Raw genomic sequence first — 16,886 nt, 5'->3', positions numbered from 1 at the left:
GGGCAATTATGGGGGCAGTTGAGGAGGCCCCGGACGACATGGGCCGGATCCGACTTGCAAACACTACATTCAGTCCGTACAGCTGGGTCGGCCCATATAAAGACACTGCCATATGGGCCGAACGCGAGTAAGCCCATCAAAGGTGACCAGGACTTATGGAGGAATAGGCCTAGATCCAGCAATCAGTCAATATCTTGTAAATATCTTGTAAATATCTATAAATAGGATAAGGAATGGAAAGGAGGGGGATCTTTTTGGGTGGAGGTGTAAGAATTCTAGAGAGAGAAAGAGGGGAACAAATTTCTTTCATCTTCAAATGTTAATTATTCAAAGAGAGGGCTGAAACATGATGTTATTAATTGCATCTGGACCATCTGGTAATTGCAGCATCACTTGGGCCAAACATGAAAATGAAACTTAAACAGCAAATACATAGCATCTATTGCACTGTTCTTCCTCATTGAAAACAACTATTTAACTTTATTCAGCCTAAATGTTTCGTATTCATTTTTTCAGTTTCTTAAAAACCAAACAGCCAGTCAAATAATCTTTCCCGTCAAATTCTTAAGTTACACGACAGGCAAAAAAAAAAAAAAAACACAGAAAAAAAACCCTAACTTTGCTCTGCTTTTTGGATTTGAACTACGTTTGTTTGTAGAGCCCTAATTTTCAAATCTCGTGAAAGATGGTACAATAATAACCTGACAAAAACCTACTACTCTGTAGATATGAAATTAAAATAAAAAATGAAGGAAATTCAGTACCTTGGTTCATTGAACAAGATTCGATCGGATCTCCGGATGGAAAACCATATGATTAAATCAAGTCATTAACCAACAGAGAAGTCATTAAATTGTTTGTGTTGGTGTTAAACCGGTGGGCAGTCAGAACGATTCCAATATTGATTAAAGAAAGAAAAAAATAAAATAAAATAAAAATTTGTTACTTATGTAAGGTAAGAGTCACTCCACTCCACTTTATAGGTTAATTATTTCGGTTAAATATTTTTTAACCAACACTTATAACAGAGTCAAATCTCAAAGAGTCACATGTGAACTCAAATTCCTTAGGGACAGAAAGGCCTAACAGTATGTGTTAACAGGGGCCCCTATCATTTAATTTAACATTAAAAAATTATATTCTTAAGTTTTTCTCCACTTTCCTACCCTACCTTTTTTAATCAAAGGAGGAATCCTAATATTACTAGTGTCCCACGTCGGATTTAAATGAGAGTTAAAATGTATATAATATGTGGGTATAATCTGACCTAATTTTTGATCTAGTGTAAGTGGTGAACATTAAAAAAAATTATACTCTGAAGTTTTTCTCCACTTTCCTACGATATCCTTTTAAAACTTTTACATTTTATCTATTTATTCTTTTTTAGAAAATAAAATATTTGACTATAATTGAGAAGTCGTGTCTCACAAAGAGGTGGAACCTATCACAATAGCAGGTGATGTGTCTCAACTCTTTGCTAGACACCTGACTAGTCAAGTGTGTTAACGTAATATTCAATGAGTTAACGTTATACTCCAAAGAATTTAAAGTTAGGGAAGAAGAGAAATGGTTAACTTCAGTTACACCCCCTGAGGTATGTCCTAACTTCAAGGAGACCCCCAACGTTTGCAAAATTTCAGTCAGACCCCCTGTCACACATTGTCGGCTGGCAAAATATAATAAGTGAATGAAATGACTAAATTGCTCTTTTGTCGTTTTCCTCTTTACACTTAACCAAACCAAAGTTTGTATAACTTTAACCCAATTTTGCTTTATCTTGTGAACCAAACACCTTGTAATCACAGTGGCCAAACACTTCAATCCACTTTACTTCGTTAACCCAAACTTAGGTTTTGGAAATTTCATTTTGTCGACTAACCCTAGATAGAGAGGTAAAGAGAGGAGATAACAGAGAGATATAACCCTAGGTTCGTATGTGAAGACATCGATTTTGGTTCATACGTACACCGAATACGCTTGATCAAACAACATATTTGCAGATAGTTGAAGGTTCGAAGGGGAAACATTTGTTTGATTTGAAGCTGTTGAGAAAAAATCGTGATTTAGAGGTATGGATTTTGTCTTTCTAAAAATTGATTTTGGTTTTAGTTGATAGGGGGTTTCGGGTTTGGAAAAATGGGTTTCTTTTTTACTGTTTCTTTGTTCGGTTGTTTTGGTTTGGGGGTTTAGGGTTTGTTAGTTTTATATCTGTAATTTAGGATCTTGATTTGGGGATTTAGGGTTAGTTTTTGAGTTTCTTTGTTGGGTTTGTTGAATTGTTCGATTGTCTGTAAATTTAGGATCTTGATTTTTTTTTTCAATTTGTCTGTAAATTGTTCAATTTGGGGGTTTAATTTAAAAATGCATGAATTTGTTTAATTTATGTTAAAATGTCTGTAATTTGAAAATGCATGAATTTGTTCAATTTATCTGTAATTTCTTTGTTTCAATTGACCAGTGCCTTATTTATGCCATTTATTTTTATATTTCTTGTTATTTGAATTATTGACAGTGATGGGAGATATTTATCATAATTTTCACGTGCACTACAAGTCAAAATGTAGAACTATTAATCATGTAGACCCTGATAAGTATGGTTTGTATGATTTCCTGGAAGACATAAGTAGAGCTGTTCTTGAGGATTATCCTGGGGGTTTGGGGTTTACTTATTCTATATACTGTGATGTTCCTGGTTCACTACAAGAATTAAGGGTATTGATGATCGTCCTTTAGGGACAATAAAAAAACTGTCCCTAATGATATCTCTTTTAGGGACAGTCCTAAAAGTTCCGTCCCTAAAAGACCCCTTTTGGGGACAGTCTTACCCTTTCCATTCCTAAAAGACCAAAAGAATGAAATAAGCCTGTGGCGCCAAAATTTAGCGCCGTATTTAGTGAAATTATAATTTTTTTAATAAAAAAAATTATCAGAAATAGCCTTTTGGGACGGTAAACTATCCTTAAAGACACTACTTTTTGGGGACAGTTCATAGGTCCGTCTCTAAAGCCCAAAAAAAATTCTCCCAAATAAATCTGCTCACGGGAAATATGGCGCCATGGTAATGTGAATTTTTTGTAATAAAAAAAATTTGAAAAGGCTTTTGGGGACGGTAAATTTACCATCCATGATTCGCTACTAGTAAATGCTACCTTCATAAACGACGTAGTTTTTGACTATTAAGTATATACATCTCTGCTCTCTTTCAAGTCGAATATCTAGCCCTAACACACACACACACACACACACACTCTCTCTCATGGCACCTCAGGGGGCAAACGATTCTCTCTCACCTGCGATGGCGAAATGATCGTATCTAGGGTTTCGACCGCCGTCTCGCGGTCGCTGATTGTACACCACAACAAACGAGCGACGGCGGACGCAGCCTACGTGACCAAACTCCCGGTGAAGAGCACCGGAAAGGCCGCTTGGATCGTCGGCACGACGTACCTCATCCTCTTCTTGCTACTCATCATTGAGATGGACCGTGAACAGCAGCTCTATGAGCTCTAGTTGCAGCAAGAGAGTCTACTCGGTGCCCCACCCGTCGGGTCAACTCAGAAGTGAGATCTGATTCATTGATCGGTCTCTCCGATGGTCATCTCACATCTCAGGTAGAGTTTCTTGGGATTCATGTTGGTTTCTTTGGTTGGAAGTTAGAATTTTTTTATATAATTTTACGTGTTAGATGAATGTTAGCACGGATTGTTTTGAAAATTTTCTGAGTTTCCATTTGAGTATTAGGGATTTACAATGGAATTCTTAATTTGTCTCAGTGTTGAAATTTAAAGTTCATTATTATGTTGCAAAAAGGATATCAGATCGAAGTCCAATTTCGCTTCTTTTTTTTTTTCCCTTTCGATTGAAGCCCCAATATCTCACTCTCACTCGCTTCAATCTCTCACTCAGAGGCAATCCTTTACCAGGTATTTATTTATCTATATATATATATATATATATATATTTACATATTTATATCACACACAAGCACACACTCTGAGAGTATTTTAGTTTATTGATTTTGGTCCTTAATTTTCTTTTTTTTAATCTACTTTGGTATGGTGTTGGTGTATGAGATCTTATGTTGTAGATGTGTGGCAGAGTTTGGGTATTTTAGATATTATTTTTCATGTATGAGCATATGTGTGTATGAAAGTGCAGATGTGTGGGTTGTTCTAGGTGTTATTTTTATAAATTATTTTGATATGGTGTAGATGTATGAGATTTGATGCGTGGGTTGTTCTAGGTATTATTTTCTTGAGTCAAGGAGAATAAAGGAAATCAATTCATACCATCTTTATTCTCTGTTTGCTTGTTTAGGAAACAGAGAAAAATAGTGAAAAAATAAAAAAAATAAAATTGTTTGCTAGATAGTCTTTTTGGAAATAACCTATGTTCCTTGGGTAGATACTTTTAAAAACAAAAAAAAAAAAATAATAATATTCCAATTTGTTGAGGGCTAAAAAATAAAAAAATTATAAAATGATACTCTCTCGATGCGGAACTACCAACAGAATTATATAAAAAGAGGTGAAATTACTTTTTTTTTTATTTTTTTATTTTTTGTCAATTTCAGAGTTCATTTTATATTTTTTATTACAATGTCATTGGTGCTGGCTAGATGCCATTTTTTTGTCATCGAGATTTGAAATTAAAAGAAATCAAATATGGGTTGCTTCAATATCTGAGCAATTTATATGTGGTTATAAACTTCGTATTTTAGAGGGGTGGAATCAAAGTGAGAGGACTTGAGTTTGAGTCTACAACGGTTAATCTATACAAAACAATGCTTTGAAAAAAAAAAATGAAAATACAAAATAATGTTAAAGGTTAGGTCTTCTTTATATTCCTTAGTAGCACCCGACGCTAGTAGGGCTCGCACTAGGTAATAGGATAATAGCCTTTTGACAGTGGTGGAGGCAAGATTTGGTTTGCCTTTCATGCTTTTGATTTTAGATTAAGTATATTGGTGTAAGATAATATGTTAAATTCATTGGTAGTTATTACTGATTTTTGTAGTATTCTTGTGAATCCTGTTAATATGTTTGTCACATTGTTGTCTCATCCTGCATGTCAGAAAGTACTTGATTAGTACTTGCTCATTTATATTAAAATATTTTTGTAAGTTGGCAAATTATGTCGGAAAGGAAAAGAAAACAAAATTTGCTTCTTACATGCACAATCAGAATCTATATTAAAATTAAAAATTGATTAGTACTTGCTTATTTATACTTTTATTTATTTATTTATGGTTTTTCGTGATTTTTGGTTGAAATTTTGCCAGCACCGGAGAAACACATGTTGAAGTTGCAGAAACCGAAGCACCTGATGAAGTGTCAAATTATCTTTTAAAAGTGTTTCAATTTGTTTTTTTGTATTCCTTATTGTGCCTTTATAAGATTTCAATTGATTGATGTTTATCATAGGCAACCTGCTTCACATGAGTCCCCATGCAGTTCTGAGTACAGTACAGGATCAACTCTCCTGTCTAATACGACAGGTGATAGAATAGAACAAAGTCAACATGAGTTGTGTGCCCTGCATCAGGATATTGGAGTTGAACAATCCATTCACATAGGAGAGCAAATTAATTTTGGTGAATGTCCACTGCATCAGGACATTGGAGTCGAGTTACAATCCATTCCCACAGGAGAGAGAGTTGGTGTCAATGAATGTGAAAGCAGAATTCTCTCTAGTGAAACCACAAATCAAGGTAATTATCTTTTATTATATAATAAGGATTTATTTTTTCATCATGTGTTTGCTAGGATCCTACAGAAATTTTTTATTTGTTGATCTAAAACCATTGACCAAGTTTTTTCTGCCTTCTCACATATAGAATTTAGTTCCCCTCTTTAAGTAACCCCGCTGTTCAGATCTTTAGCTGCAGGGATTCCCAGCCCAAAATTTTCAGAAAGCGTAAGTTATCTATCTTATAGTTGATTCTGCCACTGTTATTTTTATGAAGAGTAGTACTATTAGTAGAACTTTGTCACTGCTAATTACTGAACCAGTAGTAGTAGAAATGATATTTGCATTGTCACTTTAGTTTTGGTAGCGGTACTTTGTAAGATTACGAGTCTTGTTACTGATTATCATGCTGCTACTGTAGTACTAGGACTTGTATGTGCTGATTTAAAACCACTACTAGGACTTTTGAGTGTACTGATAGTGAAGCCGACTACACTAGCAGCATAGGAAAAATATGGTAGCATTTGTAAAAGGAAAAACTTGTAGCCAAATCATATTATCTTACATTATGCAAACATCAACGTGAAAGAGAAATATGAGGGTTTCTGAAGGTTTATAGAGATGTGAGGAAGAGACGGGATAAAAATGGAGAGTAGAGAAATAAAGGATTGTTAAGGCTCAGGACCTTTGGGTGTGAGCAGGGAAGTGAGATTGCTCTAGAGTTTCTATACTACAATGCTATTAAATAGGGAACTAAGCTTTGCTTCAGGGCTCAAGAATTGGTGCAGGTTTTAGTGGTATTGAATTATCTTTCAGTTGTTAGCTCTCTGCCAAAAAGGTAATTGTATTATTTGCCAGACAAAAAACGAAAAGAAAAAGGAAAAAAAAAAAGAAAAAGAAAAAGAGATCATTGAACTAGTTCTTGACTTCAAGACTTTGTTTGGGCCAATCTTAGAGTTTAGAGGGTTGTTTGACAGGCCTAGGTGCAGCTAGTAACATTGTGTTCTCATTTGTTACTTGGTATTTTATAGGTACATAAAATATATATATATATATATATATATATATATATATATATTTACTGTTTTTCCTTCTTATAACTCTTTCCTTTGCAGTTAGCTAATATAATGGTTTGTGCACTTGTTTCTTGTTTTAGGGTTGGAAACTTCCTGATATGATGTTTGCTACAAGGCGCAGCTTATCTGATGCGTGCACTTCTATAACTAAACAGCTTAAGAATGTTTACTCATCGGTTTCGGTAAGTTTATTTCCTCACAACTAGTTCGTCCTTCATTATCATGTTAAGGCTAATGGTTAATAAAGCATTTCTAGTAAATGATGAAATTATTTATGCAACAGCATCACCTCGTTATTCACATGTCATAAGGAAAATGATGTTTGTTGATGGTTAATGTTTTATGTATGTGTTGCTCTGATGTACTGGAGATAGAGAGCTCAGCTCAGTTTATCCTTTGTGATATGATTCCGGTCCAGAATATATCCGCTAAGCATTGGAAGCACCTTTGGTTTGGAGGAGAAGTTGGATATAATTCAGAAGCTACTTGAGTAGCAACAACAGCTCCTTGAGCAGCAGCAATAACATTTCATGATTGCATTCAGTTTAAAATGATGTTTTAACTTTTGAGGATGTTTGGAACCATTTGATGTTAAAGCAGCTAGTAGATACTTTTAGTTCTTGTTTACAAAATTGGAGAATTTGTAGCTTCTTCATGAGATTAAGAGCTCGTTTGTTAGCACTGTATTGTGGTGATAATCTATTTTTTTCTTTCTAGAATGATATTGTGGATGTATGTACTTTTTAGTTCCGATATTTTGATATATAAGGTGGATGTAGTTTAGTAGTTTCTCTAGAACACAAATCCAACAGAGAAATAATAATAATAATAATAATAATAAAGTATTATGGATAGTTTATAAATGTCACAAATTTAATAATAATAATAATAATAATAATAATAAAATCCTATTAGGGACAATAAAAATTGTATTAGGGACAGACTTGTCCGTCCTTAATATATTAACTATTAGGGACAGTAAATACCGTCCCTAATAAATCAAAGGGGACGGTCCTATTTGAGACAGTAAGCCCGTACCTAATAAATCAAAGGGGGACAGTCTTATTTGGGACAGTAAATCCGTCCCTAATAAGTTAAAGGGGGACGGTCCTTTTGGGACAGTTAGTTTGTCCCTAAAGGTTGACTTTTTTAGGGACGGACAATTTTTTCCGTCCCTAAAAATCTATTGGGACACAACTATTAGGGACGGTCGAATTCGATCATTAGGGAAGGTCTTAGGGCTTTTAGGGACAGAATGGACTGTCCCTAAAACCAAATTTCTTGTAGTGGTTCTTATTCTAAGATGTTGGTTGAGAATGAAGCTGATTTGTTGGACATGTTATACTTAAATAGTGAAAGAATTAACATTAATGTGTATGTTGAGATAAAAGAAGTTGAACCCTTAAATATATCAACTGATATGGATGACCCTTATGAGGATATGGATTATGGAGTGGATGCTGAAAATAGTGAGGGAGAGGAAGAGGATAGTGATGAGGAAGTGGGTGATGAAAACAATGAGGAAGAGGATAGTGATGTGGAGAAAGATGATGTGTATGATTTTAGGAAAGAGAATCAAGATTGGATGGCAGAAGGTGATACTGATTATGTTGAAACTAACAGTGATAGCTCAGATGATAAGTATGTAGGGTTTCAAGACAATGATGAAGACTACAATGATGAAGACTACAATGTGGATTGTGAGGGTGGCCCGTCAGATTATGAGTTAAATGATGAAGCACATTCTGATTCAAGTGTAGAGATTGGTGTGGAATATCCAAAGAGAAATAGATCAAAGAGCAAGGATTGGGATAAAAATATTAAAGGGAAGGAATATGTAAAGGTTAAAGGACAACCTATAAAACTAGAACAATATTTATTGTTTGAAAATGTGAAACATTTTAGAGAGGTGTTGACATATTATACAATCCAAGAAGGGTTTCAAATTAGAAAGATAAAAAATGAGAGTTCAAGGGTAACTTGTGTTTGCAAAGCCAAAGGTTGTCCATGGAGGATCCATGCCTCCCCACTGCCTTGTAAGACTTACATGATAAAAACATACAATGACAATCATTCTTGTGTGAGGGGTGATAAAAATCCATTAGCCAATTCTATATGGATTGCAAAGAAGTTTTTTAAGAAACTCAAGCAAAACCCACAAATGGCAGTTGAAAGTCTGAGAACTGCACTGCATGAAAAATATGGCATTAGGGCAAAGAAACAACAATGCTATAGGGCAAAAAAAAAGGCATTGGATGTGTTTAAGGGTAACCATGGGAAGTCATACAGTTTGCTGCCCTCCTATAGGAATGAAATTATGAGGACAAACCCTGGCAGTTTGGTCACACTTGATTATTATGATGCTGAATTCAATGGAGTGAATAGATTCAGAAGGATTTTCATTGCTTTTGATGTTTTGAGGTCTGGGTTTATAAAAGGCTGTAGGCCATTCATTGGGTTAGATGGCTGTTTTTTAAAGGGCCGACATGATAGAGTGCTTTTGTCAGCTGTGGCCTTGGATGACAATAATGGTCTATTCCCCATTGCCTATGCTGTGGTAGAAAGTGAAAGGAAGGAGACATGAACTTTTTTCTTAGATAATTTGAAGGATATTCTTGGTGCAGATGCACATGCCAGACATTGGACAATTATGTCTGATATGCAAAAGGTATAATTTTTTTCTTTAACTGTTCAGTATTACATAGTTCATTATTAAATTGTTCATAATTACTTGTAATTTATTTTATTTTGCATTTCAGGGTATTGAGGTTGCAATTTCTAACTTATTTCCTGAGGCAAGCCATATGATTTGTTGTAAGCACTTATTTAACAGTTTTAGGAAGGATAATTCTAGGTTGTTGAAATTTTTTTTCTGGAAAGCTGCAAGATCATATAATGAACTTGAATTTAATGATGCAATGAATCACATGAATGGGATTTGTACAGAAACTCATGATTGGCTAATGGACAGGCCTTTGGAAATATGGTCTAGGGTGGGGTATGGTGAGACATCAAAGAGTGACCATATCACAAATAATTTGACTGAATCCTTCAACAACTGGGTTGGTCATTATAGGTCTAAGCCAATCTTGAATATGCTTGAGTGGATTAGGATTAAATTAATGGTGAGAATCCAGAAAAGGTATCAGAAAGCTTTAGCTTGGAAGGGAAATTTGACACCAAATGCCTTGAAAAAATTAAACAAATCCATTCAAGAATCAAGAGGGTGTAGAGTTTGTCCTGCTGGGAGGGAGGAGTTTGAAGTTCATGAAGTGGTGGGAGTAAGTGTGGTTAATTTAAACTTGAGGACTTGCTCATGTAGAGCATGACAGATATCAGGGATACCTTGCAGGCATGCAATTGGTGCTATTTCATGGAATAGGCAGGACCCTAAGCATTTTTGTGATCCTTGTTACAGCAAGGATACATATCTACTTGCCCACAGTAGGATGATTCATCCTTTGATGGATGAGAAGATGTGGCCAAAAACTCCATCAATTGACTTATACCCTCCTAAACTAAGAAGATTACCTGGTAGACCAAGAAAAAATAGAAGAAGCGAACAAGGTGAACCTGCCCCTGCAAGTGCAAGAGGAGTACCTAAAAGATCATCAATTGTGACATGTAAGTATTGCCTACAAACTGGTCATAATAGGAGAACTTGCCAGAGAGCTCAAACAGCAAGAGAAAGAGCTGCAGTAGCAAGAGGGAGGGCTGCAAGTGCAAGAGGAAGAGCTCAAACAACAGCAGTGAGTGTTTCAGTCAATTTTAAACTTGCTATGTTTTGATAAATTTCTTTTATTACTGATTTATATACCTTCTAATTGTTAATTTAAGAAAACATAAGGTCCAAACTCAAGGATCAGAAGGAGCAGGAACTTCTGGTGTTACACAACAAGTATAAGTCCTTACTTATGTTCACTATAACAATTTTTTAATTCTATGATTACCCAATACTTACTTATAAGTCCTTAGCTAATTTTTTAATCCTTACTTATAAGTCCTTAGCTAATTTTTTTTGTTTAAATTTTTTCCAATCCCAAATTGCTCGGAGAGGTGGAAGAAATGTAAGTGCTAGAGGTGGAAGAAATGTACGTGCAAGAGGAGCTTCTCAACCAAATGTGAGTGGCATTGGTGGTGGTTCTCAACAAAATGTGAGTGGTAGCAGAGTTGGAAGACAGCCAAACCAGAGTGGCATCAGAGATGGAAGACAGCTAAGTGAGAGTGGTATTGGTGTTAATCCTCCACCATGGATAAGCAATAAATTACCTAATATTTATCCTTATACATATTAATTTATTGTTGCATTAGTATTCTAATCCTAATATTCAATTACAAAAAGAGTAACAAAAGCAGCAGTACCAAGGAAAGAAACACAACAGTGAGTTGGTTTTAGAAAGGGTAACTAGCAGTTGGAGGCTCCTTTGGGTTTTATTCACCATACAACAGTGAGGATTTTTTTATGACCTACTTTGTTTGAAACTTGTAACTTATGGTTGACAATGGTTATGTTTGTTTGTTTGTTTTTTTTTTTTTTTTTTTTTTTTTTTTTTTTTTGTGGTTTCTCAGTAATAGATGATGCTTTATTTGTGGTTGTATATGCATGTGCAATGATAATAGATTGATGATGCTTGTACTCAATATAGGTCAATATTCATTGCATAATTTTATTTCAAATAAATAGCAAAAATAAATAACAAGAAGCAAGCAAATACAACTATCTTAAAATACAAAATAGTTGTTTCAACAACTTGTAACCTTGAACCTATAGCTTGTCTCTGCAACCTCAATTCAGTAACAACCTCAAGCCAAAGTTGATTTGCAGGTGAATACTCCTCAGCAGCACCAACAACAGCAGCACCAACAGAACCATCTATAGGGTTACACCATTCCTAAAAACTGCATGTTTCATTTTCACAAGTATAATATAGCCTTCCTTTGTTGCGATTTTTGTCATTTTCTGTAACCTTCACTATAGCAAAATCCCCACAACGACAAATCTTGTTCCTATACTGTATATAGCCTTTGCCTCGACCTTCACGACTATTTACGCTTGATTGAGATATCACTTTACATAGGAGAATATAAGAGAGGAAGAGAGGCACTTTACATAGGAGAATATAAGAGAGGAAGTGCAAAAAAACATTGTGTCTATCTCCTATTTATAGAAGCCAAACATGACCGTTGGAGTTGAGGGGCAATTTGGGCATTAACATGGACTTTGTGGGCAATCTGGGCATTTTAATTGCCTTATAACCTGAAGCCAAACATAACCGTTAATGTTTGTAAACAAACAGAACCGTTTAGGGGCAATCTGGGCATTAAAAGCTCATTTTTTGCTGACGTCGGCAAAAAGTATCTCTGACCAACTTTGATCGTTGACTAAGAGGGGAGACAAATGTGTGTCAGAAAAAGTAGGGGGTCTGATTGAAATTTTGTAAATGTGAGGGGGTCTCCTTGAAAGTAGGACATATCTTAGGGGGTGTAACTGAAGTTAACTCAAAAAGAAAACAAGAGCATCGGGTGTCATAATTTTATTGAAATTTAAAAATAAATTAAAATGACACCACATGAGAGATTAGGTACAATCTCACACGGAAATTCAAAGATAAAGTGTATTTTTATTTTTTAAATTAGTGATGAGTATAAAGTAAAACCAATATTATACGATTTTAGTGTGAAATGTCTTCTCAAAACCTAACTTATATCATTTAAATTTGTCTCCAACAAAGTCCCATATTAATTGATATATATAAAAGGTATGAGTCACTCCACTTAAGAGGTTAACTGTTTAAATTAAATATCCCTACTGATATGAGTCAGATCTCAAAGAGCCACTTGCGGACTCAAAATTCCTTAGCAACACAAAAGCCCAATAGTATGGATTAAAAGTGGCCCTATAATTTAATTCATCCTTCGATATATTTAATTCATACTTAAGTGGTGAACATTAAAAGATTTACTCTTAAGTTTTTCTCCACTTTTCTACCATATCCTTTTAAAACTCTGATATTTTATCTATTTATTCTTTTTTAGAAAATAAAAACTTAATTATAATTGAGAAGTCGGTGTCTTGCAAAGAAGTGTTGTGAGACAACCGATTAATTAGGTGTGTTACCGTAACATTCAATGTGTTAATGTTATACGCCAAAAAATTTAAAGTTAGAAAAAAAAAAAAAAAAAAAAAAAAAGTAAAACAAAATGTAATGCTCCAAAGAATTTGAAGTTAGGGAAAAGAAAAAAACAAAAGTAGCCGGTGTCATAATTTTATTAAAATTTTAAAATAAATTACAACAACACCTTCTAATATTAGGTACAATCTTACACAAAAATTTAAAAATAAAGTGTATTTTTATTTTTTGAAACCAGTGATGAGTATTTGTCCTAAAGTAAAACCAATAATATTATACTGTTTTAATGTGAAATGTCTTCTCAAAACCTAACTTAAATCATTTAAATTCGTTTCCAACAAAGTCGGTAATGAGTGGCGCTGTCGGAATGGATGAGAGTATTATCCAATCCCCGAAAAGAAACGATAAATTGTAATTTCATGTGCGCAAATTAGTAGAGTATGAGGGCCGATGCGCCGACCGCGTAAGTTAGACGGAAGCCTGTTTATTATCTATTCCAAAACATTGGGCGTACGCCGACTACACTTGTCTTGTTTATTACAACCCTGGTAAAATCTTATCAATAAAGTCGTTTTCAAGGCCTAGCAACAGACTAACATATTCAGCACAAAATCAACACGTCTCAAATCCACGTAACCCAAAACCCCAACAAACCATATATATAAATATATATATATGACACACACAGACAAACACAAATATATACAGAGTGAGAGAGATATAGAGAGAGAAAGTAATAGTACAAGGAAGGAAGGAAGGAAATGTATATGGCGTTGCGTGTGTTTGATGCAGAGGAGAGAGAGTTGGGGAGACAGCAAGCTCCTGGGGCGTGTCCATACTGTGGAGGGAAGGTGCAAGCTGTGGATGTTGAAACCCAATGGAGATTTTTCTTTCGATTCACACTCTGTTTTATGATCAAGAGGAAGTTTTTATGTACTCTTTGTGCCAAACGTTTGGTACTCTACTCTTAATTACTATATTCCCCCCTCAAATGGCCTATTCGTTGAGCTTGAAGGTCTATTTTGGACTCTTTTTTTTTTGGTTCATATTATAAGTCATATATGTACTGAAGAAATTTAAATGTCTCTGTATATGATCGAGGTTTAATTTAGTGGGTTATTTTTTCATTGGAATTACATTTTAATGTTCATTCATTCTTTGTAAATGATGATGATATGTGTGTGTGTTTTTGGCAATCTAAGTGGATTAAATTCTTGCCTTGGAATTTTATCATGAGCTTTTTTTTTTAATACTGTTTTTTGGGGATATTTTGTGCTCTTAAATGTGTATATAATTTTGCTTTTAATAAAAATCGTTAAAAGTGCATTTTTCGTTTATGCTTCTCATTTTTTAAACAACACGAGATTGGTCTTCTTTCTTCTCCTTCTAATTAATTCATTCAGATGCAATATTATTGAAAAACGTGTGTTGGACTTAAAGGAAATGTCAAGAGAGATTATAAATTACTAAATTATCTACATACTAAAACTATTTTAAAATATAAAACTTTACGTTGTCAAGGCGTGAAGTTTCTTTTGAACATTAAAATCATTTTTAAAAAAATAAAATAATAAAATATTGAAAATAGAATGGTAGCTAAACTCTTTTAAATCCTAATCACAATTTTTAATTTCAAATTATCTCAACAAACTTTCTCCACAGATCTTTTCAACTTATATATATATACTCAGTTACCTGTTGGTCCTTACCCTACTAATCAATTCAGTAATCAAAACGTTAGGCATTGAATAGAGAGTCGAGAGATACCATTTGAAACCCATGTGAATACAAGCCTGAAATAATAGTAGAGTAAGTTTTTAGTGTAATATGGTGTGTAGAGTGTCATAATTTATTATTTTATTTAATTTGGTAAATATTTAGGGGTGTTGTTAAGCACACGTGTCAAATTTAATAAAAAAGATTATCAAGTATCTAATATATATATATTTTTTCTCTTTTAAATAGAGACCTAATATATTGTAACACAATTTTTTATTTATTTATTTTTTATTTTTCAGTAATTAAGTAGATGTTGTAGGAATAATTAGAATAGTAATTTATAGGAATGAAAAGATTGATTGAATTATGAAAGGTAGGTCTAAATTTTTGACTTGTATGGCAATTTAATACACGAATTGCATTGAACGTGTTCTGTTACACAATGAGGCTACGATGTGCATGCACTTAGATAAACGCGTCCAAAAGAGAGACTATGTGTGAGGTCGATCAGTGGGAACGCGTCATTTTTGTAAATTGTTAACAGCTGTTACGTAACTAGGGTAAAATTGTTATTTGTGGGTTGTATTCATTTAGCATGATTTTCACGTTTTAGTGATTTCCTAGGTGTGAACAAAAGAAGCAGCCAATTATGAAGTCAGCCTTAATTCTTTATTATTCTTATTATTTTTTTGACCAGACAATGAATATTTTGAGAGTTAATAATTGCTCCCACCGTTCAAAATACTTGTCAATATTTTCATTTTGAAATGTATCAAAAAAATAACATGTCTTATTTCAAAATTAAATATATTATTTTTTATAACATTCCTGATTATTAAAATTACACTAATATAAAAAGTTGAATTCTCTACGCAGGACATGTATTTTGGGAGTGGGAGAGAGAGTAGGAGTAGGAGTAGGAGTAGGAGTTATAAGGGTTACGGGAAAGAGGAATTCAAACCTAAGATAATAGTCCACATCTCTTATGAAGTCGGCCTTAATTCTTTAATTTGAGACAAACCCAAATATTTTAGATTTTGTCTGTTTTACGTTCCCGCCTTTCACTTCGCCTGCATTAAACAGCCAATTACCATTATTTTATTTTCTTTTCTCTTCTTTCCCTTTTTTGTTAGATCAATAAATTAAAAAAAAAATAGAAAAGTGCTCATTTTTTTTTTCCTAAATGGAAAAGTGCTCATTTTCCTTTATATATATATATATATATATATATATATATATATATATATATATATTCCGTGGCTCAGTAATCATATACAAGGAATGCTTGTTATTTCAAAACTTTGAAATAATTTAATTATGGTGTGTTTATCAAATAATTTGTAACAATTTTTTTATCCCTAAAAAATAGGCCCAACTGCACTAAACCCTCTTTGATTTTAAAAAAGTTGCAAAATACCTTCTTTTTGTGCTTTTTTTTTTTCGGGGCAACAAACCCCCTCTGTTAATTTATGCACATGAATAAATTAAAGTCTGCATGTATATATATTTCTCTTCATTTTCTTTTATTCCATCTTAGATATGTTAATCCAAAAGCTACAACCATGAAGAAGAAGAAGAATGCTCTCTAACCCCCTCCCCCTCACCACCACAGCTCAACACTCAACCCACCATACCACCAACCGTCTACTAATTACCAGAAACCTCCTTCTATGTCTAACCCCATATAGAACCATCTCAAACCACCATTCACAACAACACATCCCAGCACCAATGTACCTCAACTAGACAAGCTTTCAAATTTTTTTTGTGTTTCTCCCACCACAGCTAAAACACCTCACCAAAAACCCACTGCCAACCACCTTAAACTTCCATCTCTCCATGTAAATCAACAACCATCTATTCCAAACCACTTACAAACACCAATAACCAAGCAAATCCCTCACCCAAAACCAATTAACATTCAACAACAAAAAACTACCCCCAAGCAAAAAACTCCAACACCAAAGTACACCTTAAAGAAGCCACAAATCACAGCACTACTCACACATATCTACCACCCCCCAATTCCTTCCTCACTCTCTAGCCAACCCCATGTCCACTTCCCTCCTTCCACAGTCAACCCCATAAGGATACTTACACAGGACTCACCCAACAACAAAACCCCATAACCATCTGCCATTCCTCATAAGCAAACCATCCCACAACCAACTGTTATTCCACAGAAACAAGCCACTCCTACTTCTACAACAAAGTCTCACCTACCAAGGAACTTTAACCCCTTTTTAGACAGCTCTCCAGTCCATCAAATTGA

The 16,886-nt window shown here is 34.2% G+C and overlaps 1 protein-coding gene across 1 annotated transcript; it reads left to right on the top strand.

Moving 5' to 3' along the window:
- The first annotated feature begins 8,067 nt into the window (after positions 1-8,067).
- Positions 8,068-9,348, top strand: LOC132278368 (uncharacterized). Its single transcript, XM_059780160.1, has one exon. It carries the CDS (start codon positions 8,068-8,070, stop codon positions 9,346-9,348), a length of 1,281 nt encoding a protein of 426 aa, XP_059636143.1.
- The last annotated feature ends 7,538 nt before the right edge of the window (positions 9,349-16,886 follow it).

The sequence above is a fragment of the Cornus florida genome, unplaced genomic scaffold, assembly GCF_030987335.1.
Source record: "Cornus florida cultivar Cherokee Brave unplaced genomic scaffold, ASM3098733v1 CherokeeBrave_3.0.0_Hap2_Chr10, whole genome shotgun sequence".
Classification (NCBI taxonomy): Eukaryota; Viridiplantae; Streptophyta; class Magnoliopsida; order Cornales; family Cornaceae; genus Cornus; species Cornus florida.
This window is presented reverse-complemented; position numbering and strand designations above follow the sequence as displayed.